Genomic DNA, 27,805 nt, shown 5'->3' on the forward strand with positions numbered 1-27,805 from the left:
AATAAAAATACATTTAAAGCGCTTCATGAGGTAGGGTCAGGGTACTTGAAGGACCACCTGTCTTGGTGGACTTACCTGCGCATGCAGATCTTCTGTAGTGGGCCTCCTACAGGTGCCCCTGCCATCTGAGTTGAGAGGTGACCAGAGGTAAGAACTTTTTGGTGACAGCACACCACTTGCAGAATGCTCTTCCTAGAAATATTTGCTCGGTGCTGGTCTTAGAATCCTTTTTGACAGGGCCAAATGCTTTAAACATTTCCCCCCATGAGTTATTTAGGCTGTGTTATGCATCTAAAGCACACAGCTCTCTCCAAAGTACCCGGGAACTGTAGTTTTGCCCCTCATGGAGCTACAACTCCCAGCACCCTTCACAAACTACGGTTCCCAGGATTCCTGAGGTGGGGTAACCTGTGTGCTTTAAACATGCTTTAAATATACGGTGCGTACCCAGCCGTCAGTGCGGTTTTAGACCCTGCGGCTTGCTTTTGTGAGTTGGTTAGTATAAAAACACTTGCGACAAATGGATACTCTGAATAGTTGTGCAAAAGGGAAGCAGCCTCCCATCCTAAGTTAGTGACCCCAATTCAGTCAGAATAAATTCATAAAAACATGCTCAGATTGCTCATTTACTGCTGACACTATCAGAGAGAGAAAGAAAGAGAAAGAGAACTTCCCTTACCACTGTGAAGATTCACATTTTGCCAGTGGCAAAATTCACAGCAGGAAAACCAGGCAGCAGTCCCAAGCCTGCTACAAGAGCAGCATCAAAGGAGCACAGATCTTGTTTCTGGAGGACATGATGCAGTTACCTCCATATATATGTATATGTGTGATTTATATCCTCCTATTTTAGGCTACAAGCTTTCAGAGTAAAAATAAAAACCCAAATGACAGATTTGTAGAAGTACAGCACAGAAAACAGCATGTAAAAAACAACAGCAGCAAGAGAAACTTTCAGCCAGATAAAATAGTGTATAAAGCAGAAAAGCCGGGCTGGTTTTTTTAAAATAAAAAAGAACACCATTCCCTTGCCTACTGCCAAAATGGCATCAAGCACTTATGCACAACCAGGGAGCCTCGATCCTACATCGCCTCTCTTCCCACTTCTTGAGCATCTACTCCTTCCCTCTCTGTGGACCCTGCACACCTCTCTGTTGTTTTGAGGGGGGGGCACCTGTGGCTCAGATCCTCCCTCCCCTGCACCGTATTTTTCACTCTATAGGACACACTTTTTCCCTCCTAAAAAGCAAGGGAAAATGTGTATCCTATGGAGCGAATGCAGGGGGGAGGCAGGCAGGAAAAGCCCTGCTGCTCCCAGAGCTGGGGGGGGGGGAAATCATATTCCCCCCCCCTTGATTTCCCCCTCTGAAAACTAGGTGTGCCCTATGGTCAGGTGCGAGGGGACGCGGGTGGCGCTGTGGGTAAAACCTCAGTGCCTAGGGTTTGCCGATCGCATGGTCGGCGGTTTGAATCCCCGCGGCGGGGTGAGCTCCCATCTTTCGGTCCCAGCTCCTGCCCACCTAGCAGTTCGAAAGCACCCCTAAGTGCAAGTAGATAAATAGGTACCGCTTTATAGCGGGAAGGTAAATGGCGTTTCCATGTGCTGCGCTGGTGCTGGCTCGCCAGAGCAGCTTCGCCACGCTGGCCACATGACCCGGAAGTGTCTCCGGACAGCGCTGGCTCCCGGCCTCTTAAGTGAGATGGGCGCACAACCCTAGAGTCGGACACGACTGGCCCGTACAGGCAGGGGTACCTTTACCTTTACCTTTATGGTCAGGTGCGCCCTATGGAGCAAAAAATACGGTATTTCTCTGACTGTCCCTGCTCTCCTTCCGCAGGAGTGGTTCACAGTATACGAGCACAACCGCCTCACCCGCTGCACGGTGTCTGACCTCATCATCGGCAACGAATACTACTTCCGAGTCTACAGCGAGAACATCTGTGGGCTTAGCGAAGCTCCCGGGGTTTCCAAAAACACCGCCAACATTCAGAAATCTGGTAAATGCGGTGGAACCAGATGGTGGCTGGCAATTGCTCTAGCGGTCTGGGAATGGGACGACCAGGGCTCAGCAGAAGGGGCTGCGGTCTGCACCTTCCAGGCTAATGCACAGAAGGGAACTTCGTTATCTGCTGGCTTTCACGCTTCTGAATGCTCTGGTGCAGTTCTTGGCTCATAAAAAAGGCACCAAAAGACATTAAGATGCATATTTTGAGGAGAAATATTCAATCGAACCAGGGCTTTCCGGGCTCTGGGCTCTAGCTGTTTTTGGACTGCGGTTCCCATCGTCCCTGACCACTGGTCCTGCTGGCTAGGGGTGATGGGAGTTGTGGTTCGGGGCCAGCTGGAGACGGGACTTATCCCAGGTTAAGTCTGTATAGGATTGAAACCTGTATAGGATTGAAACCTGGGCTACTTCATGCAATGCATACTGGCTAGATGTTTTGGTCGTAAATCGCTCTGTTAATAATAATAATAATAATAATAATAATAATAATAATAATAATAATATTTTGAGTAGTTTGGATTTGATATCCCGCTTTATCACTACCCTAAGGAGTCTCAAAGTGGCTAACATTCTCCTTTTCCTTCCTCCCCACAACAAACACTCTGTGAGGTGAGTGGGGCTGAGAGACTTCGGAGAAGTGAGACTAGCCCAAGGTCACCCAGCAGTTGCATGTGGAGGAGCGGGGAAGTGAACCTGGTTCACCAGATTACGAGTCACCGGATTATGAGGGAAAATAATATATTCATGAATGCATATTTAAATGCGAATTTTCATGCAACTGCCATTGGCAGTTTAGTACCCAAAAACACGAAAGCCAACACACGTGAGAATGACGCAGACTAGAAATTAGCTGGCAATGCAATCCTATGCATGTCTGCCTGAGAAGTAAACCCCGCTGAGTTTGTTTTATTTCATACACACTGCTTGATTGTAAAAATCCTCAAAGCAGTTTACAGAAAGCTTCAACGGGACATTAAGAGCTGTTCGACAGTCTCCCTCGAGAGGCTCTCCTTCTAGCAGAGGCTGGATGGCCGTCTGTCATGTATGCTTTAGTTGAGATTCCCAGATGATTTTTGGGATCCCTTCCAACTCTCCAGTTCTATGATTTACTCCCGGGTCTGTGCGTATAGTAGGCCTTGCATCCCAATTTGCCCATCCCTAAGATCCGCTGATGGATTTGCTGTTTCCCTCCCCACCCCCTTCCCTTTCAGGAATAATCTGTAAACAGCTAAACTACAAGGAACACGACTTCAGCCATGCCCCTGTGTTCATGACGCCACTGGTAGACCGGACTGTCGTGGCTGGGTATACCACTGCCTTGAACTGTGCTGTGAGAGGATTTCCTAAAGTAAGTGCTGAGTGAGGAGGCGGAAAGGGATGATGTCGAGTTGTTTGGAGTGGCTGCTATCAAAAGGAATGTGGCGCTGAGAGGGATGTGAGATAACTGGAGGAGGGGAAAGCATGAAGAAAGTGGGGAAAGTGAACAGTGGACTAAGGATGGTACTTCCAAAATGTTGGGCTTTTTTTTTAAAAAAAAAAAAAGCGTTGCTACAAATAAGAGAAAACAACCTTAGATTCAGTAAATTATAACCAGTATTAAAACGGTGGATTTTTCTTAATAGCAACACACACCAACGCCTCAATAATTGTCAGATACTGTGAATATGATTTTGAAGATGCTGCTAATTTAATTAAAGTAAACATGCCTGTGCTTTCCCCCCCACCCTGCCTCCAGCCATTCATTTTTTTTGTTCCACATAAGGAGGGTGACAAGGTACCACCAGTGATAATTAGTGTGTTGTGAGGGAGGTGATTAAGCCTTCTCTCAACTGCTAGCACCCCCCCCCCCTTCTGCTGGCATGTTTTAATTGATTTTCTCCAAGAGTTCCTCCAGCGTGTCAGTCAGTAATTTGTGGGAGGAAATCTAGCACATACAGGAACTTTGAGGTTTGCACAGTTAAAGTGGATTAAAGTGCTGCCCTGGAGCAACAAATCCACTTTAAAAAAGCCCAGTTTTTTGCAGTTTGGAAAAGCAATGCAGAAATGCACTGAAAGGCGTGAAAGGAATGAATGTTTAATAGGAAGGCACGTGAGCCCCCTGCAAGCAAATCAGAACGAGTGCTTAATGTCCTATGACCACCCCGCAAATGAATCACAATGCTCAATAAAACATTGGGCAGACCGCATCTGGAATACTATGTCCAGTTCTGGGCACCACAATTTCAGGATATAGACATGGTGGAACGTGTGCAGAGGAGGGCAACCAAGATGATCAAAGGTCTGGAAACCAAGCCTTATGAGGAACGGTTGAGGAAGTTGGGTATGTTTAGCCTGGAAAAGAGGAGATATGATAGCCATCTTCAAATATCTTAAGGGCTGTCACGTAGAAGATGCAGCAAGCTTGTTTTCTCCTGCTTTGGAGGCTAGGACTCAAACCCAATGGCTTCAGGATACAAGAAAGGAGATTCCCACTAAACATCAGGAAGAACTTTCTGACAGTAAGAGCTGTTTGATGGTGGAAATGGTTGTGGACTCTCCTTTCTTGGCAGTTTCTAAGCAGAGGTTGGTCTAGCCTTGATCTACTACAGATGGGATGCATTGTCAAGCTGAAATATGAACTCTTTTTAGATATTGAATTCTGGAAAGACACCTGGAATCTGGCACACTTGGGTTTTTGGTTTTTTTTTAAGCGCATGGGTGACAAACCTTCATTTTCAGGGATAAAAGGTTGAAATCCTTTTCAATGCTAATACTTAAAACTGATAGGTTGGGGGTTTTTTGCACGCAATTTTGGTTGCAACCGTTTCGCCTTTGAGCGTCTGAGGCAGTACAATTTGATACATGACAAGGTGTTTTAGAACGGTGTGTGTGATGATCAGGATTCCTTTCATCTGGATTCCTTTTAATCTCTTCTCACCCTTTGCCTGTTCCCAGCCCAAAATAATCTGGATGAAGAACAAAATGGACATCAGCGGGGACCCAAAGTTCCTGCAGAAAAACAACCAGGGAGTGCTGACCCTCAACATCCGCAAGCCGAGCCCTTTTGACAGCGCCACTTACTCCTGCAAGGCCGTCAATGAACTGGGGGAGGCCATAGTGGATTGCAAGCTGGAGGTCAAAGGTGACTGCAGCATGAAAGGGAAATGGGTTGTCATTGCTCAGATTCCTTTTTGCTGCCGTTGTTTTAAAAATAACAACATACTCAGCCTAGGGATGGTGCAGCACAGAGGAGAGAATGGGAGAGCTTTAGTCCCAGGATCTGTTTCGGAAACTGAAACTTGAACAGCAATGTTCAAGAACCCTGATTTGTGAAGGGAAGCTTTGTCTCAGCCATCCCATAAGCTCACCCCACATCCCTAAAATGGGTAGAAGTTGCAGTTGTTATATAGACTGCCAGGTTTAAACCTGACAATTTCACTTGTACCTTTAGGGTGAGGGATATGTGTTCCTTCACATGTTCCTGGGCTTTAGCTCCCATCATCCATGCCTGTTGGCTGATGGGAGTTGAAGTTCAATAGCCTCTGCAGGAAGATGTTTGCTTGGAAGTGCAGAAAGGAGAACTCCATGCTTATTTCCCGCATGCATGCATAGGCGAGTGGGATTGGTGGAAGTGGAAAACACAATCCCTTCTCATTCGCAGAGAGTAAAAATGTGTCTGCCAAAACGCTTGATACTCTGTTCCTCTCCTCTCTTCTCCCCCCCCCCACAGCGCCGCAGTAATCTTATTGCCACAACTGCCAACACCTGGAAGAGGTGAGTAACACGGAACACACCATGCTGGGTGAAGAGGAACAAGCAGTTATCTGGATTTCAAGGCAGAAAACGGAATTCCTTTATAAATCTGGAAACGACTGCAATTTGGAGGGTGGAGAAAGCAGCCTGGTGATGGGGGCTGTGGCAGTCTGGGATGGGGTTGCTGGGTGACTAGAATTTGGGCCGGGGTGGAGAGGGAGAGAGCTGTGTATGTTTCATGTTGGACCTGGTTGGCAGGAACAGAGCCTCGTGGTCCGAAGCAAGACTGAATGTGCAGGAACGGTGCACAGAAGCCGTGCTTACAAAATGGAGGAGGGATGCTTGAGAGTGCTTACCTGGATGAATCTGTTTGCCTCGCCCTACCCACTAGCCAGTGATGCTAATTCCTGCTCTGCTCTTTCCACACAGCTTACGATCACCCCCCTTCTTTTCTCCACGGTGTCCCTTCCCACCTCGTGCAGATGCTAAGTGGGGAAGTGGATTGAGGCGTGTTCACCTCCTCACCCCACTGAAGAAGCTACACATATCATGCTTGGATAGAAGGAAGCTACCACAGAGCAGCTAACGCGCCCCTGTATCTGTCCGTGTGCCTGTCTGGTCTGTTGTTGTGTCAATAAAGTGACCTTGATGGGATAACCTGTGTGTGTCGCTTGTCCCTCTGGTTTTCAGGGAGTTGTTTTGGAAAGGGGAGCAGTGACTGAAATTATTTGGCAGGCCACGGCTGAAGAAAGGGATCCATGATTGAGTTTTGAGGCTGGTCTGAGGGGATGGAACGGCCAAAGATCAGCCGAGTAGACAGCATTTGTGTTCACTGGTTTTATTGTGTGTGTGAGGGGGGAAGAAACGGGGGTGCGGTCTCCTCCTTGGGCGCGTTGCGACGACTTCACGTGAGGAGGAACGGTGTCCAGGGCCAGGCAGCCTGCCAGGGAGGGGGACGTTCCTCTGTATTAGTTTCGGGGGACAGATAAAAGAAATCCTTGGTTTCCCCAAGAGTCATTGTCTTCTTCCTCACCTGGAGAACACGCTTTCTTTTCCTCCTGATACAAAGCACAAAGGAAAACAGAGAGAGGGGGAGACAGATGTGGGAGGCAGACGAACGATAGAGAACATCCTAAAGTGCACTTGAGAAGTCAAAATTCCCCAGAAACTATAATACTCAGGCCTAGCGGTCCTTTGTTGACTGCCTGGCCAAAGCCTATGGTTTGCTGGGCCTCAGAACTTGGAAGCTTCATCAACTGGTTCTCCAGAGTGGTCACAACTGGTTCCCAGTGTGGTGCTGGGAATTGTAACTGTGAAGGGTCTTCTAATTACGGTACAGTGGTACCTTGGGTTACATATGCTTCAGGTTACAGACTCCGCTAACCCAGAAATAGTACCTCAGGTTAAGAACTTTGCTTCAGAATGAGAACAGAAATCGTGCTCCGGTGGCGCAGCAGCAGGAGGCCCCATTAGCTAAAGTGGTGCTTCAGGTTAAGAACAGTTTCAGGTTAAGAACGGACCTCTGGAATGAATTAAGTACTTAACCCGAGGTACCACTGTACTCTCAGCATCCTTAACAAACAACAGTTCCCAGGATTCCTTGGGGGAAGTGGTATATGAGTACTTTAAATGCCAGGTGCGGATGTGAACATAGCCACTCCCAGACCCTCCAAGTGCCCCCATTTTCCAGGGACAATCCCAGATTTACAGAAACCGTCCCAGTTTTTGATTTGATCCTGGAATGTCCTGCTTTTCCGTAGGTCGTTCCTATTTTTATTGGAGAAATGTTGGAGGGTGTGGAGCTATGCGACCCTCCAAGCCAAGGAGATAAGTAACTATCCAACCTTTAGAAGACATCTGAAGGCAGTCCTGTATAGGAAAGTTTTTTTTTAATGTTTAGTGTTTTATTCTATTTTATATATGTTGGAAGCTGTCCAGAGTGGCTGGGGCAACCCAGTCAGATAAGTGGGGTATTATTAATTATTATTATTATTATTATTATTATTATTATTATTATTATTATTATTATTAAATAAATAGGATGCTTTCAGAGAAATGTCGGAGGGTATGCACTCCCAGGCTTGTTGCTGGTGGTGGACTTTCTGCACACATGCCACCTTCTGCCCAAAGGAGCAGCCACTGCTCTCCTCTGCTCTCTCCCCTGATGTACCATCATCCCCAGGAATCTGGATGCTTCCTCGTTCTTTGGTGCACCTGGTGAATCGGGACCCAGGGATCCGTTGGCTTCTTTGGGAAGCGAGCCAAGACTCACCTACTATTGTCTGCTGGGCCTCCGGCTCTGCTGGTTCACTTGCTCGTAAGCGACTGGAGCGTCAGATTGGTGGAAGCGCAAGCGGTAGAGCAGCCGTACCCACTGCCCAAAGACATGCTCTTGTTTGAGGGGGTGTGCCAGAAGTTGCAGGTAAAAGGTGCGGCCGTTGGCCAGGCGGATTTTGAGCTGGTATCGCGTCTCGTCGTGGATGTAGATCCGGACAAACTTCAAGGGCAGAAGCCTGGTGGAGGAGAAAGAAGTGCGCTCATCAGGAGAAGGTAGTAAAGGGTAAAAGTAAAGGACCGCTGGACAGTTAAGTCCAGTCAAAGGCGACTATGGGGTTGCGTCGCTCATCTCGCTTTCAGGCCGAGGGAGCCGGGGTTTGTCCACAGACAGCTTTCTGGGTCATGTGGCCAGCAGGACTAAACCGCTTCTGGTGCACGGAGGACCGTGACAAGTGCCAAAGTACACGGAAATGTCATTTACCTTCCTGCCACAGTGGTACCTATTTATCTACTTGCACTGGTGTGCTTTTGAACTGCTAAGTTGGCAAGAGCTGGGACAGAGCAACGGGAGCTCACCTCGTTGTGCAGATTCAAACCGCGACCTTCCAATCGGCAAGCCCAAGAGGCTCAGTGGTTTAGACCACAGCGCCACCCACGTCCCTACAGGAGAAGGTAGGGTGAGACACCTGCTCCCCAAACCCTCCTATGGCACAAAAGGGCCACTCTCACATCAGTGCAGCAGCTCTGGAAATCAGGCTGTTGTCATTGGTTGTCATTCCACCTGGGTGCTCCCCGCTGCACTGTAGTCTCAGCTCAAAGTGCTGGTGGGGATCAGCCTGAAAACCCTCAAGTTGCTTAGGCTTACCCTAGTCTTTTTTGGTTAACAATTTTTATTTGTTTTTAAACACAATAGCCATTAAACCCTTACCTAGCAGTACATCTAAGGGTGCTTGTTGTATCCATTGTCTTTAGACATACACTTACACATTCAACATTCAAATGTAACCTCTCCACTGAGAGTATTGAGCGGTTGGTATAACAAGGTCTTGATTTGGGTCATTAACGTAGTTAAGGAAAGGGCCCCTGTGTCTTGGACGGTGTCTCTATTCGTGATGCCTTTAACTGCCCTCCTGTGTCTGGTGAGACACTTAATAATAATAATAATAAATTTTATTTATATCCCGCCCTCCCCAGCCAAAGCCGGGCTCAGGGCGGCTAACAACAATAAAATAAAATTCTAAAATCATTTCATTATAAAATTAATTCAAATCAAATTGATGGCAACCATTAGGCTAAAGTTCTGTGAAGATTGCCAAAGGAGGGAGTCAGGCTGTGCCCTGGCCAAAGGCCTGGTGGAAGAGCTTGGGCATCGCTGTATCCCATATATTATTCTCCTGTATATTCAGGGGTATTTCAGTTTGGATCTTCCATTGCTTAGCTATCGCTTAGGGTGCTGTGGTCAGTAAGAAGCCTAGTACAGTCATGCCTTGGTTTTTGAACAACTTAGTTCCCGAACATTTGGGCTCCTGAACGCTGCAAACCTGGAAATGACTGTTCTGGTTTGCAAACTATTTTTGGAAGCTTCCACAACTTCCGATTGGCTGCCAGTCAGAAGCCGCGCTTTGGTTTCCAAACGTTTTGGAGGTCAAACGAACTTCCGGAGTGGATTCCATTTGACTTCCAAGGTATGATTGTAGTTCTCTGTGGTGCAGGGTGGAGCTTAGGTCTACGTCCAAAGATAGCAAGGCTAAGGCAGGATTTGGAGAAAATACAAGGTGGTCAAGCAGATGAAAATTGTTAAGAGACTGTCTTTATCCATGGGGCCGTCTGAGAAGGCCCAGAAATGTCATCTTGCTTTGTCACCTGTACCCCAAGTCCTCTGAAACTGCTACGTACCATTGATCCATCTACCTCAGTCGTGAGGAACCTCCGGTCTGCGGGGTTTTTTAGATTCTATGCCTGGGTAGCCAATAAGGTTCCCTCTGGCCCAATTAACTTCATTTCATTTATTATGTTTCTACTATCTATTTATTATGTTTCCACTTTTCACCCGCGCGAGTTAAGAAAGCATTTGTTGTTACAAACAACAAATGACATAATGGAAGATTACGATCACAACATGAATTGTATAAAATAATTAGCAAACCATCAGTGGAACAATTGCAAACCATCAGTAAAACAACCACCTTCTATAATACGGTATTAAGAAAACACGCCCTCCCCCCCCAAAGGCTAAATAGCACAACCACAAGAAATTGTGAAATTCACAAAGTATTACAGCACTCGTAATCCACAAAACGATATTAACAACCGTAACAAAAACAAACTAAGGTCTGTTGAATTCACACACTGCCCACGACTCATGTTCTTCCACTTAGTTCATAGCCCATGGAAGCTTTTGCCACAGTAACTGTTCAATCTTTAAAGCAAGCACCACAGTTCTTTTTACTGAAACAGGTTAATTTGAATATGTTGGTTGTATCCAGAATCTGTTTCTAAAGCATCTGCCTGGGTTTTTTTTTCCTGAATACACTCAGAGAAAAGGCTGGAGAATTACTCTGAGCATGTGCAGAGGGTCCTGACGCATCACTGAAACCAGGATCTGTCCATCTAAAGCAGTGACAGGGAACTTGTGGTCCTCCAAATGTGGTTGGACTAAAACTCCCACCAGCCCCAGGCAGCACAGCCAAGTACTATTTATTTTAGTTAGTTATTTATTCGATTTATATACTGCCCTTTATTAAAAGATCCCAGGTCAGTGTACCACATTAAGAACATATTTTATGGAGCACAATAATAACAACATAATACAGACCTTAATAATAGACAGCATACTAACAAAAAATGATTTTATTTTATTTTTACTTTTAAAAACTATTATTTATTTTTAATATCCTTTCTTTTTGGCTATTGCTATTATTTTTACTCTTTTTGGTTGGGAGCTGCCTAGAGTGGCTGGGCCAACACAATCAGATGGGTGGCATATAAATTTATTATTATTATTATTATTATTATTATTACTACTACTACTACTACTCCTACTCCTATTAACATTTACTACTATTATTATAATAACAGACCCCTGCCCCACATTTAACAGGCCATAGATTATTTAATGGCCAAAGGCCTGGGTAAAGAGGAATGTTTTCGCCTGGCGCCTAAAGACATGCACAGTGGTACCTCTGGTTGCGAACAGGATCCATTCTGGAGGCCCGTTTGCAACATGAAAAGAGCGCAACCCGCAGCCGCGCATCTGCGCACGTGTGGGTTGCAATTCGCCGCTACTGCGCATGCGTGCGACGTCATTTTTCGCTTCTGTGCATGCGCGAGTGGTGAAACCCAGAAGTAACCCTTTCCGGTACTTCCGGGTTGCCGCAGGACGTAACCTGAAAGAACGTAGCATGAAGCGGACGTAACATGAGGTATGACTGTAATGATCTTGCCAGGTGAGCCTCTCAGAGGACAGCATTCCACAGATGGGGAGCCACCACAAAAAAGGCCACCCTCTGAGCCTCTCAGAGAGAGTGGGGAACAGAGAAGGGCCTTGGGCGACAAGCACAGGGCCTGGGGAGAGGCATCCATAAGTACTGAAGTCCTGAGCTGCGACTAGGTTATGCTGGGAGTCATCTGGCAGGCCACAGGTTCCCCATTCCTGGTCTATGGTAAATGGGTAGGATTACATAATCTGGAAGCAGAACTTCCATGCAGCCTCGAGATTCCAGACCTTCTCTACGCCTCCTTCACCATGATTTAAGGCAGCAACCCTGGGAACACAGCCTTGAAAACAGAACACACTGCCTTAAAAGCAAGACCCACTGGAACCTTTGGGACTTACCTCTGAGTTGTAGGGATGCTCCAGGACTGGGTGGTAAGTGCTGAGAAAGGGACTTACCCAAAGAGCTGCAGCTCATCGTCGGGGCCTGGCGATGCTTCAGGATTGGGACACTCGCACTGGTACTGCCCTGTTAAGCATGAGCCGGGTCGGGCCAGCAACATGAGATCTGGCAGCTCCAGGCTTGGGCTGGTGGCAGCAATGCCCACGGTCACCCTGTTGGCTATGTCTCCTGTCTTGGTAACCTGGGAAGAGAGAGACTCCCTTTCTCATGCCTTCACAGCGACTGTCGCTAAAGAACATCTAGGGGTGGCATTCATATCGGGACTATTAAAAGCAAGGAAAAGAGACATCTGGTCCTCCCAAACTTCAGGGAATTCCCCAAGCACTTAGTACCAGCTAAAACACAGGCGAGGAAACCCAGTGGTGTAATGTGTATGGGGAGGGGGGAACATAGGGATGGTTGCCCTGGGCGCAAAATTGTTGGTGGGGGGTGCAACATTTTTCTGTGCGAACTAGGAAGTGACCTCTCCAGACAACAGAATGGATCTTCTTTTCTTATCTCTGCGGCTGCAATCTCCTGGGTGGTGCAGATGCTTAAAAAAAAATAAATCTATATTTTCCAAAAATAAGGTAAAGGACCCCTGGACAGTTAAGTCCAGTCAAAGGAGACTATGGGGTGTGCGATGGTATGAGCTCCAAAAATATAAGACAATTAGTCAAACATTTTCAAATATTCTTTCCCTTGTAATCAACTTCCCTTCCACCCTTCCGTGGTTTCCTCAAATTATCTATTACTGCTGCATATTATAATTATTACATACCTTCTTTTCGCCATCTTATTCTCAGAGTAACTTTTTTAAAAACCACATGATGTAATTATGAATTTTATGTACTTAGAGTCATTATAATCCAGAAGATCATAAAATATGTTGTGGAGAGGAAAAGTGCCATCACCCAGGCTGTATTGCAATCCTACACATATTTATGTAAGATGAATCAGTTGATGAACCAACTGCAACACATCTGACTAAGCTTGTTTTAGTCAAGTGGGCTTGCCAGGGTTATATCAGTGGTGTTTGGTGGGGTGGAAAATAGGAAAGCCAACACTGGGCGGAACCAACTAATTTGCTTTGCACTGCATTGGCTGTTAAGTATGAAGGCAGGCAGGTGTATTAGGCTGATGGCAGACCTGGGTTGCTTGGGGCAGTTTGCTCTAATGGGGCAGCCTCCACTGCGAGTCAAGTACCGAACTCACCTGCATGAAATTGCTTTCAAACAGGGGACAATCCTTCAGCAAGCCATATTCCCCGGTAGCTAGGCACCTCTGCAGGTCTCCCATTCCAAAACTTGGGACATCCAGTGGGCACAAAAGCGGTCCGGGCTACTGCAGCCTAGAACCTGTTTGGAGAAGAAGGAGGACATGGGGAAAGTCTGGAAGTGCCAAGAAATCCTATTCTGGTGTTTTATTTTAATGTTTAAAATGTTTAAAAGTACTTTTCCAAAAAACAAAACAGAAACCAGAGTCCTTTTTGTTGGGGATAATTCAGACGGAAATTCCCAGGCGTCAATAAAGGTTAATACTGCGGCCCGTGTTTTGTTAGCCCCAAAATGGAAAATGAACAAGGTCCCAACTAAAGAAGAATAGCAACTTAAACTGACAAAATATGCGCAGCTTGCGGACCTAACATATAGAATAAGAGAACAAGAACATACGTTTAAAGAAGACTGGAAAATGTTTATTGAATATATGGGAAATAATTGTGTACAGCTGTGAAAACGTTAGCCGCATTAAGATAAATTCAACAGTGTAAACAAGTTTTGATGGATATATTAGTGGAATACTGAATGGTTTAGTTTATGTAAAATATGCAGGGATTTATGCTGTGCAAAATGAACAATGGAAAGAGAAGAAGGAAAGTCTTTGATATTTTAAGGTTGTTTCAATGAATATTCTAAAACGTGAAACAGAAAAATTAATAAAAATTATAGAAAAGGAAAAAAAAGGCAGGGGGAAGAAATCCTGTTCTGGTCACAAAAGACAATTGGGAAACAACAATGTCAGCTTTTCACCATTGCAATGTATCACCAGCCAAACATCACAATATGATGATACAATATGTTGAGAAGTGGAGGGAGGAACAAGCTGCATCTGCTCCAGCCCTGTGAGGCACCAGGGTGCAACTGCCTCAGCTCCCTTGGCAGGAGTGGTGGTAGTTTCACCCTGGGGACTTTGGCAGCACATATAGTAATTGCAAGTCAATGGAAAACAGCCTCAATCTTACACTGGACGTTTGGCACCACCTACTATGGAATATAGCTATAATGGGGGGGATTAAGATTTAGACAAGGACTAGAAGATCCAGACACTTTTTATATGATTTGGCATCCCTTTAAAACATATACAAGTGTCCCTATTTTCCAGGGACAGTCCCGGATTTACAGAAGCCGCCACAGATTCTGATTTGATCCTGGAATCTCCCTTAGGACGACCCTATTTTCATCGGAGAAATAGGCAATATCCAAGGCAAGGAGATAAGTAACTACAGTGGTACCTCGGGTTAAGTACTTAATTCGTTCCGGAGGTCCGTACTTAACCTGAAACTTTTCTTAACCTGAAGCACCAGCTTAGCTAATGGGGCCTCCTGCTGCCGCCACGCCACCGGAGCACGATTTCTGTTCTCATCCTGAAGCAAAGTTCTTAACCCGAGGTACTATTTCTGGGTTAGCGGAGCCTGTAACCTGAAGCGTATGTAACCTGAAGCGTATGTAAACCGAGGTACCACTGTATACAACCTTTGGAAGACATCTGAAGGCAGCCCTGTACAAGGAAGTTTCTTGATTTTCTTAATGTTTTTACATATGTTGGTAGATGCCCAGAGTGGCTGGGGGAACCTGATCAGATGGCGGGGTATAAATAATAAAATGATTATTATTATAGAATAGGACATCCCTATATTAATGAGAGAAATTTTGGAGAGCATTTGACAGCCACCCAACCTCTGCTTTAAATACGTCAATGAAGGAGGAAATTGTGGAAAAGCTGATTCTGAAACCCCTAAAAATGCAGCCAGTGCCCAAATTCATATGGAGCGAGGACAGAAGCAACAGAAATACAGACAGTAGCTCCTTCTGTCTCGATTTTTATCTGCTTGACCAGCCATCAGGGAAACCGCAGACTGCTCCCCAATCATCAGTGGCTAATGTTGGGCAAAAAAATAAAAAAAAAAAATCAGAGGAGGGTAATAAAGAGCTCATGGTTCTGCAAGGCAGGAGAGGAGGCAGCGTGTTGATGCACAAAACCTCCATTTGTTCTTTCTTCTCCCCCCAAAAAGGAATTTGCCTCAAGCAGGGCCTGATTTAGGTTTGAGGAGGCCCTAAGCTACTGAAGGTAATGGGGCCCTTTATATGTCCAGCTGTCCTTTGTCAACAACAAATTGTCGCTGTTTTTGTGTGTTGAATATATGCTATATGGTAACTGATGGACCTAATAGGTATGTAAAGCCATTTGCACATGCAGAATGTAGGTACCCTATACTGTATCTAGAAATGAGCAAACCAGTGGTATTTTAGGGAGCAGGCTAGCACCATGACTTACATCAGAGGAGCCTACACAACGCAAAACACTGTTGCTGTACGTAGGTTTTATTTTATTTAGCTTTTTAGCTTATATTTTGGAAATGTAAATCTATTTTTTTTTCTTAATTTTTTGGGGGGGCCGCCCCAAGAGAGTGGGGCCCTAAGCTATAGCATGTTTAGCTTATACGTAAATCCAGCACTGGCTTCAAGTGAATAGGATCGCAGCCTAACTAGTGCACATTTATTGGGAGGCGACTGGTTCCCCTCCGCCGCCACCTGCTCTCCGTCCACCCAGCAAGCTTCCCGCCTTTTTTTTTAACCGGGTAACAATCAGGGGGAGGAGGTTCAGCCCGTGCGCACGCGCGCGCGAGCCAAACCTTCGATTGGCTCTTTTCGCCTCGCCGAGACGCCTCGGTTAACCCACGCCTGCTCCTCCTCCCATAGTGCCTTGCGGCCCGCTCCGTCACGTGATAGGGGAAAAAGGGAGCAATGGCCGCCGTGGGGGCCGCTGTAAGGCCTTCCAGCCGCTCCCTCCCGGTTTTCCTCGCCCTCCTCCTCCTGCTGTCGTCGCCGTTCCTCGCCCGGGCCGCCGGAGCTGGGAGCTGCCGGGGGGAGTCGGGCCTCAGAGTGAGTCTCCTGAGGGGTGGGTAATTAATATGCAATGAGGGCCAAGCGGGGATTGGCTGCCGGGAGACCGGCTGATTAGTATTCAAGAGCGCCTGCCGGGTCAGAGGAGAAGCCTGCTTAGTCCTGCGTTTGGCTTCGTACGGCGGCCGGCCAGGGGCCCCTGAGAAGCCCCATAGGCAGGACACGGGGGCCGCGGCCTTCTCAGAGCGTACGCACCACGTACATTTAATCACGTTTCCCCTCCACGCACCCGAAAGAATCCTGGGAACTGTAGTTTTCTTAGGTAAAGGTAAAGGGACCCCTGACCATTAGGTCCAGTCGTGAGCAACTCTGGGGTTGCGGCGCTCATCTCACTTTACTGGCTGAGGGAGCCAGTGTACAGCTTCCGGGTCATGTGGCCAGCATGACTAAACTGCTTATGGCGAACCAGAGCAGCGCGTGGAAATGCCGTTTACCTTCCCGCCGGAGTGGTACCTATTTATCTACTTGCACTTTGACATGCATTTGAACTGCTAGGTTGGCAGGAGCAGGGACTGAGCAACGGGAGCTCACCCCGTCGGGGGGATTCGAACCGCCGACCTTCTGATCGGCAAGTCCTAGGCTCTGTGGTTTTTAGACCACAGCGCCACCCAGCACCCTTAAGCAACAGTTCCCATTGTAAAGCATGGGGTGCTTTACAATGTATAGTGTATATACAGACAGGTTCTGGAGGTAGCATAGAGCCACAGTGACTAGTAGCTTTAACTTCCAGGAATTTGTCTAGCCCCACCCCACATTTGGATCTGTTCCAGGTTGTGACTGTTGCAGTGTCTTGTGGCAGTGAGTTCCAGAGCTTTTAGCTTTCTTCTTTCTGAGGAAGTACATTGTTTTGCCCGTCCTGAAAGTTCTAGCATTCAGCTTCCTCAGAAGGCTTGAGAAACTTGGGTGTCTGATTCGAGTGTTATAAGAGAGGGAAAACAGCCTCTCTTGTCCACTTTCTCCTCTTCAGACGTAATGAGCTCCTGCTTAGAAATGAGGCAACTGCTCCAGCGTAAGTTCCACAGGGTGTGGTTGGCATCACCAAGTTGGGACAGGTGAATTTCCAGTGACTTGAACTGGCTGCTGTGGGGCTAGAGAGGTGTTTTTCTTTGCACTTAGCACAACTGTTACCTAATAAAGTCTGTGTCATACTTCTTGCAAGTCATTTAAATGGGTGGAAAACCTGTTGCATACACAGTATAACGTCTCAAGTGGCATTTTATGCATCTGAAGTGAGCTCTAGTCTAAAAATGTTTGTCACAATGAATCAGTTAGTCTTTTAGCTACTATAATATTTAGTTGTATTTACATGTCATAAATCTACTTTTTCTGGCATTGCCCATTGTTTTCACCGAATGAAAATATCAGTATTTTGTAATCAGTGTATGCCACCAAATCTGTGAGAGTCTGTTCCCAAGCAAGACATGCTGTGTATACTGGCATTGAAAAGCTCTGTTGTATTTGCTTCATGGCACTCAACAGTGTGCTCTTTAAGAAAATAGGTGTTAGGCTTGTCAAATAGTTACACATGTGGGATATGGGAAAGAACGGGGGCACAGCAGAGGATGGGGACAGAAGCCGAAAGAATATCGGAATCAGTCTCTGATCTACCTTTGTTCCTTCCAGCCTGGTGAGGCCCGTGACACTGAGGCCTGTGGACTGAACCTGCAGCTGGAGCATTCATTTGAGTTGGGTGAGTTGATGGGGTAGGAATGGACCCAAGGGTTTGTGAAGCCTGATTAGGCAACATACCCAGGGTGGGTGAAGGTTCATGGCATCAGGCTCATCCACAACCTGCACACGCTCAGCTGAATGTCTGTATTGTATAATCATAGAATTGTAGAGTTGGAGGGGATCCGAAGGGTCATCTAGCCCAACCCCCTGCAATGCAGGAATCTCAACTAAAGCATCCATGACAGGTGGCCATCCAACCTCTGCTTAAAAACCTCTGATGAAGGAGAGTCTACAACAACCTGAGGGAGTCCCTTCCATGTGTTCATAAATGTATACATGCAGGGATCTTTTCATTTGTGTGCAGTTGTATGCATGTGACTCACCTTGGATATTTTGTGATAATGGGTGCTTGGCATTGCAGAATTATTATGAGATTCCTGGTCTGATGGCCCTACTGGGTTCAGGAAGGGTGCATGTTGTTCATTAATGTGGGTTTTCGGGAGATTTTCCCTAATTTGCATGTGGTAATATGCATCGGGGAATTTTCAGTTTACTTTGGGGGGAAATCTGATATCCCAGAAAGTGTTTTGATTTAGTATGCTTATTTTACTTGTAAGCATAGCTAACAGTTTTGAAACTGCCAGGCTTGCCTGATGCATTTGCAGTTGGCATCAGTTCACTATTACTAATGAACTTATGAAACGGGGGGGGGGGGGAATCCATTAAAAAATGAAGCACCCCACATTGCTGCTGCTGCTGTTGTGCCCCTCCCAGATACAAGCTTGGATTTTATCTCCTGCCACAGGCGATGGGGGGTGTAAGTCACCCTTAATGTTGTATGTGAAGCAGAAGAGGAAGAGATTACTTTGTAGATGGATTTTGCTTTGGGTATGACAAGTGAGGCTTGAGAAGGCCTTCTCCAGAATGTGGGCTCTAGTCCATGAAAGCATAAATCATAACTTTCCTCTTCCATGCACTCTTGCAAAACCCTGGCCCTCGTCCATTCCATTTCCCCCAGCAGTACTGTCACTCAAAAGCACTGTAAGTTTCCCAGGCTAGCTAGCTGAGAAGCCCTGTCCCCTCTATTCTGTTCCCAGTTCCTGGGAAAGGTGAAGTGAAGCACCCCTACCCTCAGTTGGGGCAACTGCTGCATTGAGGAAGGATTAAAGAATAGTCCATCTGCAGCTGTCCAGCACATTCACGTGCCTACTTTCGCCCAAGAATTTTTGACTACGTTTGTCTTCCAAAAATAGAAGTTCCTTAAAAATACGTATTTTAAAATCCACCAAGCAATTTCTTGTTTCAGTCTTCAACAGTCACTGCCTATGTAAACTCTTCTGCGCGCACCTGTTCTCTTTTTGTGCTACACTGGGGTCTAGATGGGCTTGGCTTGATTGTTGTTTGCATTCCACCTCTGACATGCTGGTGAGAAAAGGGACAAAGATGTGTCGCACCAGTGGATTTCTGATGGGAGGTCAAGTTGGAACTAAGACTCTTGGGATCTCCAGATTTGGGCCTTGCTGGCCAGGAGGTATATATAGAAAGAGGCATGGGATTCGTCCTACTGGAGTTTGACCGTGATCCAGGGCCCTGTGGGATTTTCTTTCTCTTTCAGATGACAGCATCCGGTTCAAAAAGCGGGGCACCCTCTTGTGGAGTGTGGGCCCCGACTCCAGCCTCTCACTAAGCCAGAAGCAGTTGTCTGAGGAAGAGCGCAACAAACTCAGGGTGAGTGTGGGTGGAAGAGGAGAAGCCTTGCCTTCACCAGGAGAAGCAGTCTCAGTTAGCTAAGGGGCACTTTGAAAGAGGGCGACTTTCTTCTAGTGAGGGTGAGTCATGGATGGAAGGGGGACTTTAGTGATTCTGCACTTGGAGTGTGTGTTGTGTGCCATGCACCTGCCAGCTACCAGCAGGATAGTGTGTCTTCTTCTTTGACGATCGCTCGTAGCCAAGTAAGATTGTCTTCCATAAACACAGTTTTAACAGTGAGTCCGTAAGTGACTGTGGAGGCCAGTTCTGGATCCACACATCCTTCCACAATGGGGACATAGGTTTCTGGGCGGGAGTTGATCACGGTGAGGGTTTGCCAAGCATGCCTTCATCTTAGCGTGTTTCTCCCTTTCATCCTGAGTTCGAGCATCTTCAAAGCCCATGGCACCTTGGTAAAGGCTGTTTTCCAATCGGAGCGCTCGCAGGCCAGTGTTTCCCAGTTGTTGGTGTTTATGCTACATTTTTTTATGGTGACTGTGCCTCTGAAAGAATTGTAGCATCCCAAGGACCTTTTTTTTTTTTAAAAAAAAAGCAAATTTCTGTCTATCCTGATAGAAGTTTGTAAATACTTCACCTTCCCATTATTTCCTTCTGTATGTTTTTAAAGGCTCCAAATTACTATCTGAAAGCAAAATAAGCCATGCAAAACTAATCAAATGTATTCCAGTACCATTGAGTTTTGATTGTGCAGCCTTGATATGGTTCCTTTAGCTGGGGTGGGGTTTGGGGGAGTTGGGCACCTTGTGCCTCCTTTCTACTTATGCGTCTCTTCTCCACAAACCCCAGGAAGTGGCAACAGAGGGTGGGATGTACCGTGTGCGGATCCCACGACGGCCCCTAGGCAGCATGGAGGAGGCTGGAGTTGAATATGTCACCTCTTTCATCCGAGCGGTGAGTGCCATTCATGGGGAACCCTGGGCAGGGGTCCTATTTTTCTGCATGTGGGGAGTGCAGATGGAGAAGCTGAATTCTGCCCAGCATCTTGGAGCGAAATCACCTCTTTGCCAGAACACCCACAAACGGGTGAATTTCTTGCTCCCATATACACCTGCCTGGACTTTACAGTCAGGTAGAGGTGATTTCTGAGCAGCACTGCAGGCAACATTTGAGAGGGCATTCTCAATATTGACACTCAGTTGTGGAGTCCCTTCCCTTCACAGATTGCACTGGCACAAACCCTGATGGGCTTTCAGTGCCAGCCAAGAAAACATTTTTGCTCAGGCCTTTCGCCACACTGGATTTGGAGTTGCATAACCTGCCCCTCTTTGCCCCATTGAATTATTGTATGTGAAGGTGAGCTTATTGTTTTACAGGTTTTCTGTACTTGGTTTTCATTGTGTATTACGTGTTTACATTTTACACTGTATCCCGCCTTGGAATTGTTTTACAGAAGAGCACTCTAAAAACTTGCTAAATAAGTATCTAGCCTAGGCACATGACAGCTTTGGAAGTGGTTGAGGGTACATGTATCTTTTTGGGGAGGGTTGAGAGAGGGAGAGCCAGAAATGTGGGGAAACATTGGCTTGGTTCCTAAGTTAGAAACTTGTCTATGGTGCTTCCTAAAGACGCTAGGGGGCTGATTCAGCTCCAGAAGAAAGGAACTCCTTCCTTGTTGGCACAGCTACCAAGAACCCAACTCCTACATGTACTTGGGGTTTGATCATTATTATCCTCTAATCTTAAGAAACTGGCAGAACGTAGGAAGACAGTGGCCAAGTTCAAAATGAGTCTGTCTCTGGACAGAGCATTGCCTGTTGTGGGCTCCATTTACTCACCACCGGTGGTTTATTAGCTGAGCTGAGGAAGGCCAGCTTGCGTCCCATTGCTTGTTTGCGTTGGAGAAAAGGGTAAGATGGTCAACCACTTCTGTCTGTCTTCCCCTTCCTTGCAGTGCTCCATGGTGGAGTCTCATCTGTCAGACAGGCTGACTGTTCACACGGATGTCGCTGGCAACATCATTGGTCTCTCCATTGTCACCATTCCCAGTTCCTGCCATGGGGCTGAGGTGGAAGATGTGGACCTGGAGCTCTTCAATACCACCGTCCTCCTCCAGCAGCCCATACCAGCAGCTGTGTGAGTCTCTGTGTGCAGTTAGGCGGGGCTGGCAGCAGGGGTTCTGGTAGGCAGCGAAGTAGGTAACGAATGCATGGAACTCACTGCCACAAGATGTGGTGATGAACACTTGCTTAGATGTCTTGTATAAATGAGGGGAGGGACTGCAAAACATTGCTTTGTGTATTATTAATATTATTACTTGGTCCATGGAGAAAACTGTACAGTGGTACCTTGGTTTGCAACCGTTTTGGATTGTTGTTGTTTAGTCGTGTCCAACTCTTCATGATCCCATGGACCAGATCACGCCAGGGACTCCTGTCTTCCACTGCCTCCCGCAGTTTGGTCAAATTCATGCTGGTAGCTTCGAGAACACTGTCCAACCATCTCGTCCTCTGTTGTCCCCTTCTCCTTGTGCCCTCCATCTTTCCCAACATCAGGGTCTTTTCCAGGGAGTCCTCTCTTCTCATGAGGTGGCCAAAGTATTGGAGCCTCAGCTTCAGGATCTGTCCTTCCAGTGAGCACTTAAGGGCTGATTTCCTTAAGAATGGAGATGTTTGATCTTCTTGCAATCCATAGGACTTTTTGGATTACAACCCATTTTTTTTTTTTGAGGCCCCATTGGTGAAAGTGTGCCTTGGGTTACAACCTGTTTTGGTTTACAACTGGACCTCCGGAACGGAATATGATTGTAAACCAAGGTACCACTGTATTGAAATGTGTTGGGCATATCACATGTTGTAATAATATTCCATTTATTTTTAGCAGCAGCATGAGGATTTGCACCTCCCTCCGCTCTCTCTCTCTCTCTCTCTCTCTCTCTCTTTTCTGGCTTTGACTTCTTCTTTTTTGCCACTGACAGCCTTTTGCTTTCTTCCCCAGCCCTGAGACGGCAGCGTTTATTGAACGCATGGAACAAGAGCAGGCTCAGAAAGCCAAGAATCCGCAGGAGCAGAAATCTTTCTTTGCCAAATATGTAAGTGGGGGTGGGGAAGAGCAGCTGCCCAGCTCCTCCCTTCTCTTCCTCTCCCCTCCATACAAAAATACAGAATAAGTTCAGGAGTCCGACTGCTGGCTTGACTCTGAATCTGGCCAAAGCACTGCTCTTGGGTGAGGGTGGAGGGCGATCCCTGCTCCCTACTCTGATATCTGTTCTCCCCAATCCCTGCAGTGGCATTTAATTCTGGGCGGGGCAGTGCTTCTCCTAGCAACCAGCTCTGCAACGGCCCCTCGGGAGCCAGGACGACAGCCCTGAGCAAAAGTAAAGCCACACTCAGCTCATCTTGCTTCCATCTTCCTCCTGCACACCTTCAATACTTTGCGGTGCTCCCCTTTCTCCCTCCCACACCCCTGCCAATATCTCCCTGAAAGGACACCCCCCCACACAAAAAGCCTTTTCTGTAAGCCTCTTTCTGTCTCCCAAGCTCTGTATCACAGATGAGAAAGCTTTAGCCCTCCAGGTGAAGGACGCCAACCCCTGTCAGCCCCAGGCAGCATGGTCTGGGGTGCTGGGAGTTGTAGGATGTTATAGGAGTAACACCAGGAGGGGCCTGGGTTTCCCACCCCACTGCTGTCTATCAAGGTGGAGGGTGCTTAAGGTAGATAGATGCATCTTCCCCCATTCATCACCTGTGGATCGATTGACTCAGTGGGCTGGTGTTCCATTTTCTAGTCCCTGGTACAGTACATTCCAAGAACAGCCAAAGCCTTCGAAAGCTTGTTGCCACGTTTTGTTTTGATTTCATTTACCTACTACTTGCCCTGCTTGAGTCAAGAAACTTGCCTTCTCTGCCCCCTGTTTGGATAGCTAACTCTTTGTGAAAAGAAAGCAAGGCTCATTTTATGGAAACGGGAGTCTAGCCCTTCCTCTGTGTCCTTTTCCGTTTCGTCCTGCCAGGCTCTCGCTCCCCTGCACCCCACCAAAGCATGGCAGAATCAAAATTCCCTTTCCTGGTGGAAGGTCCTTCCTTCTTCATGGGCACAACCCCCTTTCCACTGGCTGTCACGGAAACTTAACCATTTTTAATCCCTGGTGGCGGGAATCTTGTGATTGGGATTTGGAAAAAGGGGCAGTGTCTGCGTGCCGTTGGGGAGGGAGGGATACATAACACGGAATGGCGTTTTGGTTTTCAAGTGAACCCTCTTCCGGAGGCGAAGTGGCTGATTGGGGTGTGTCAGACCTTGAGGGTGGTGGGGGCACATGTTGCCATTGCCCAGGAGGAGAATTCAGGGAAGGAGCGGGTGCATTGCACAGGAGGAAAGGCCTCTTTTCAGCTGTATCCTCTTTCTCTTTCTCCAACAGTGGATGTACATCATCCCCATTGTCCTGTTCCTCATGATGTCTGGAGCACCTGACGCGGGGGGACAAGGAGGGGGCAATGGAGGCAGTGCCGGGGGAGGAGGGCGGTGAGGGGAACGTGCCTTTCCTACGTTATGGGAAGAAATCGTGTAAATAAATATTATTGGAGGAAAATGGCATCTCTCCTAGTTTTGATTTGTGGGGGAGCAGGGCCAGGATTGATCGTGAAATAAGTGCTGCTGGAGTTGGAGAGGAAATGCCAGCTTGCCCTCCTGTCAACCCAGGTAGATTCGCTCCCAAGTAACCACACTACTGTGTCCCTGGGCACCCTAATATTTATGTCCGAGTGACTCACATTTTGCCTTCAGGATTCAGAACAGGAAATGGTTATCTGACCAAGCCCTGCAGTTGAAACTGTCCACAATTCTACACTGTTGTTGTATCCCTGAAAACATGAGGACTAGGAGCTTGCTGGGTTAAAAAAAAAAGATTGTAGAAGATATTTGTAGGATGCCTTTGTTACTAGCAGAGGAGATGAGGCTGAAAACAGTAGTACAGGGAAGAGATGTATAGGTGGACTCAATAAGTTACAGCTGGCTCTCCTGATAATACTGAAAACAAAAGGAACAACCGACAGCATGCTCAAAATAACCCAGTTACCAGGTGCCACAGCTCTATCTATGGAACCAAGTGTGTTTTTGCCAATTCCCGTCCTGACAAGGAAAGAGGTGGATTCAAGCCATCCGCTTCTGTTCATTTTCTAGAGCAAGGATTCTCAAACTTTCCATGCAGACCTGCCTGAGATGGCTAAAGATTACTGGGATTGTCAGCCACAAACTGGTGGTGCAGGGCACAGCCGGTCACAAAATGGAGGCAGGTGGAGGCAGATTTGGGCATAAATTAGCAACGAGCAGCATCATGCTGTTATCTAATCCATTGAATTTGCTATAGATTATTTGCCATAGTGGTTTCCTTGTGGCAAGGAGTTTCATAATTAACCTTTTCTCAAGCCAAGCACAGGCATTTGCTCTGGGAGTTTTGCGATGCAGCTTCCACATTTTAGGCAGAATTTGCTCACCCCAGGGCTCTAATCAGAGAAGCGTAGTCTTTGCTATTTCCCCCTTTCTATGTGCCTCTTGAAGTAATTTTTAGCCATCACCTGAAGCTTCTGCTTTTGCTTCCTAAGAAAACAACCTTGCCTGTTTCTTTCATCCACCCTCTCCGGTCCTTTTACATTCACTTCCTATGGCAGCCCCTGTAATACTCTTCCCTTTCTTTTCCTGGTTTGGTGGTGGTTATTATTATTTTATCAATAATACCTTTCTATCTCACTTTTTAATTTCCTTTAACACTTCCGGCCCTTTCTCTTGAGAAGGGGGGAACCTCCCTGCCTCCAAACCTCTCTCTACTGGCTATCTTTGCTCAGTACGTAAGGAGTGACTCTTTCTGGCATTAGTTCATCCAAAAGGCTTTGGCAGGGCTAGAGAGCAGGGCAGGCAAGGAAGAAGTATTGGGCAGGCTGTTCCACTGAGACCCACTTGTGCATCCCAGTTGGAAAAACTGTCCTAGAGGTCAGGGGCAGAGATGGGAACTGCTCTCGCTGGACTTAAATCCCAATTGAATCTCGGATGCTGTTTGTTGCAGGCAAGGGCAGGAAGTGTCCAGCAGAAGAGTCCGTAGTTTCTTTTCAAAAAGTGGCTCTGGGAGTTTAGCTTCCCATCCATGTGAATGGGCTCATTTCTACCATGGGCCCTGTGCTGCTGCTTCACTGACCCTGGCTTTGGCAAGTGGCCGGTGGGAAACACTTCATTTGCTTTGGCAGCAGCATCAACCTTGGCTGGTTAAACTGGCCTCTGTAAGAAGGCAGCCTGTCTATGAGCAGGGGAACAAATCAGCTATGCAATGTTTCCTTCACCCTTTAGTTCCCAAGGCTGTCCTATAAGGTCAATAACCCGTTCCTAATAGGCTCTTGCCCAACCCTGCGTCAAACACTTAGCAGGCAGAACATTCAGCTAGATGGATGGAACATCTTGGAGAAACTTGCAGACTTGATGTCTGGCTTTGAGTGGAGCTGGTGTGCTTGTTTAATCAGGAACTTTGTCTCCTCCTCCATTGAGTCATGCTAGATTTTGTGGCTGGAATGTGAAGTGCTGTTTCCTTGGAACACTTTGAATGTCCCGGTCCCTTATGTGGGGAATGTGCATCCACAAAAAGGTGAAGAGCTATGGGCCAAGATAGCAGTAGCAGCTTCCCTGAAGCTCCAACCAACTAAGGCAAGGCAGAGAGCAGGGCCTTTCTGCACCATTGCCAGATAGTTCCAAATATTCCAGGTTAGTTGCCTTGTAGTAGTTAAGAGGGGGAGGAAGTGACAGGTAAGACAGACATGCAGTAAGTCCCTGTTGCTTGTTGGACAAAATGAGCCACTCCCAGTTCTAAGCAACTACCGTGAACCATATATGAGCATTGGCCGAGACTGTGCTGCCTACCTGTTACGACCCAGAACCCAGAACGCATGGATCCCCCGTTGTGGTGGTCCTGGCCGGTGTTCTTCCATGCTGCGTCCCTCACGATTGTGGGTCACTCTTGTGGCCCAGCTGGGCTTCCTGTAGCTTCCTGTCCCTGTGTTGCCGCAGCAACAACAAAGGAACAGAACTCAGGAGTGGGGAGGAGTTCTAGAATGTGGGATGCACAGGAAGGCAAACAGAAGGTATCTGGCTTCCTAGGGTGGGGGGGTGGCCTAATTGTGGAGCTTGGACCCAGAACTCTTGCAAACAGGAGGATCGTGTGACTGAATGTGGAACTGGTGGGGATGAGAGCTTGGAGCTGTGTGAAGGAGAGTCCATGAAACAGATTGGGCTTGAATTAGGAGTCAAGCCAAGGCCCTATGTCTGTTTAATACGGCGAGTAGGCTGTGAGCCTCCACACAGCTAGTATCTTACCCCAACAGTCTGCCTGGAATAAACTGAAGGGCTGCACTTTTGCTTATATTGTATAATCCTGCTTCCAAGGCGGTTCACTGGGGCAGTTGTAGGAACTGGTGAGTTGGAAGCAAGCCAAGGGGGTGATTAAAATGCCGCTATGAAAGGAAGCGAATGCTGTGCAGGGAGTTTTACTTGAGGGTTTTTTTAAAAAAACTTTTTTGGATACGTGAGGTTTCAGCTGATGTTGCACATCTGTCCCTGGGCTTTTCTTTGCATTCACCAGACCTAGAAACCAGAGGAACTTTTGTTCCCTGCAGAGGAAGGCCAAGGCATTTAGGCTGCTGATTCTGCAGTCCTGCACCTGCAACTACTTAGCCTGCCCTATTTCTCTTCGGCAGGGTCCAGACCGCTGCACTTTAAATAAAGATAACCAGCTGCTGCAGCAGCAGCACATCTCTCCTGCTCATAGCTGTGACGGATTCTGCAACTTGGGTGCTCCACCGGGCAAGAACGATGAATAGTGGGTTTCTGTTCTTTTTCACGTAAGCAGTGATTGTGTTTTTAGGACAAAAGGAAGAGCCTGGTTGCGGATGCAAGGTCCAGTGGACCCTACTCTTCTATAGAGAACCCCAGATCCTTGCTCCAGTCTTTTCCCTTCTTGCTGATTTAAGTACATTCAGAGTCTACCCAGTGGGATCAGAGAAGTATTGATCTGTTGGTCTAGTGGGATCTCCAGCTCCTTTGCTAGCCCAGCTTCCTGAGCCTCTTCTCCTTGGAACAAGACAAGGTCAAGAACTGAACTACCTTACAACTGTTTTATTTATATCTGACCCGAAGAGTCCTTACTGAGCCTGACTCCTTAACATTGCAACGCAGGGAGGGTCAGGCACCATTTACAAGGCCAGCTTTTGTAAGTTAAACCCCAAGAGGGGGCTGGTAGCGGAGGGACAGAGATCTTCCTCCACCAAACCTGTACTTTTGTGTCGAGCATTTTGCCTGTTTATGTACCTGAAAGTAA

General features: G+C 47.1%; 3 protein-coding genes across 7 annotated transcripts in view; 2 read left to right on the top strand and 1 right to left on the bottom strand.

The window, feature by feature from the left end:
- MYBPC2 (myosin binding protein C2) overlaps positions 1 to 6,392 on the top strand; it is a 68,236-nt gene extending 61,844 nt beyond the window's left edge. For all 4 annotated transcript variants that reach the window (XM_083469481.1, XM_083469482.1, XM_083469483.1 and 1 more), the window contains exons 26-30: positions 1,839 to 1,998; positions 3,218 to 3,354; positions 4,941 to 5,127; positions 5,716 to 5,759; positions 6,168 to 6,392. In XM_083469481.1, coding sequence (XP_083325607.1) covers positions 1,839 to 1,998; positions 3,218 to 3,354; positions 4,941 to 5,127; positions 5,716 to 5,726 — 495 coding nt within the window. In that variant the 3' untranslated portion in view covers positions 5,727 to 5,759; positions 6,168 to 6,392. The remainder of the gene's footprint in view (positions 1 to 1,838; positions 1,999 to 3,217; positions 3,355 to 4,940; positions 5,128 to 5,715; positions 5,760 to 6,167) is intronic.
- Positions 6,393 to 6,560: 168 nt separating this feature from the next.
- Positions 6,561 to 26,512, bottom strand: GARIN5A (golgi associated RAB2 interactor 5A). The gene is made up of 5 exons (XM_083470355.1): positions 26,353 to 26,512; positions 13,106 to 13,248; positions 11,908 to 12,092; positions 8,011 to 8,251; positions 6,561 to 6,796 (listed from the first exon to the last, which is right to left on the bottom strand). Exons 2-4 carry the CDS (start codon positions 13,187 to 13,189, stop codon positions 8,014 to 8,016), a joined length of 507 nt encoding a protein of 168 aa, XP_083326481.1. The 5' UTR covers positions 13,190 to 13,248; positions 26,353 to 26,512; the 3' UTR covers positions 6,561 to 6,796; positions 8,011 to 8,013.
- Positions 15,864 to 24,040, top strand: EMC10 (ER membrane protein complex subunit 10). Of its 2 annotated transcripts, XM_083470260.1 has the most exons (8): positions 15,864 to 16,053; positions 17,698 to 17,764; positions 19,361 to 19,473; positions 20,302 to 20,406; positions 21,407 to 21,588; positions 22,450 to 22,543; positions 22,739 to 22,828; positions 23,870 to 24,040. In XM_083470260.1, exons 1-7 carry the CDS (start codon positions 15,916 to 15,918, stop codon positions 22,820 to 22,822), a joined length of 783 nt encoding a protein of 260 aa, XP_083326386.1. In that variant the 5' UTR covers positions 15,864 to 15,915; the 3' UTR covers positions 22,823 to 22,828; positions 23,870 to 24,040. The 2 variants fall into 2 exon arrangements, with proteins under 2 accessions (XP_083326386.1, XP_083326385.1); XM_083470259.1 differs by lacking the exon at positions 22,739 to 22,828.
- Positions 26,513 to 27,805: the final 1,293 nt, after the last annotated feature.

The sequence above is a fragment of the Podarcis liolepis genome (assembly GCF_965112155.1).
Source record: "Podarcis liolepis genome assembly, chromosome: 13".
Classification (NCBI taxonomy): Eukaryota; Metazoa; Chordata; class Lepidosauria; order Squamata; family Lacertidae; genus Podarcis; species Podarcis liolepis.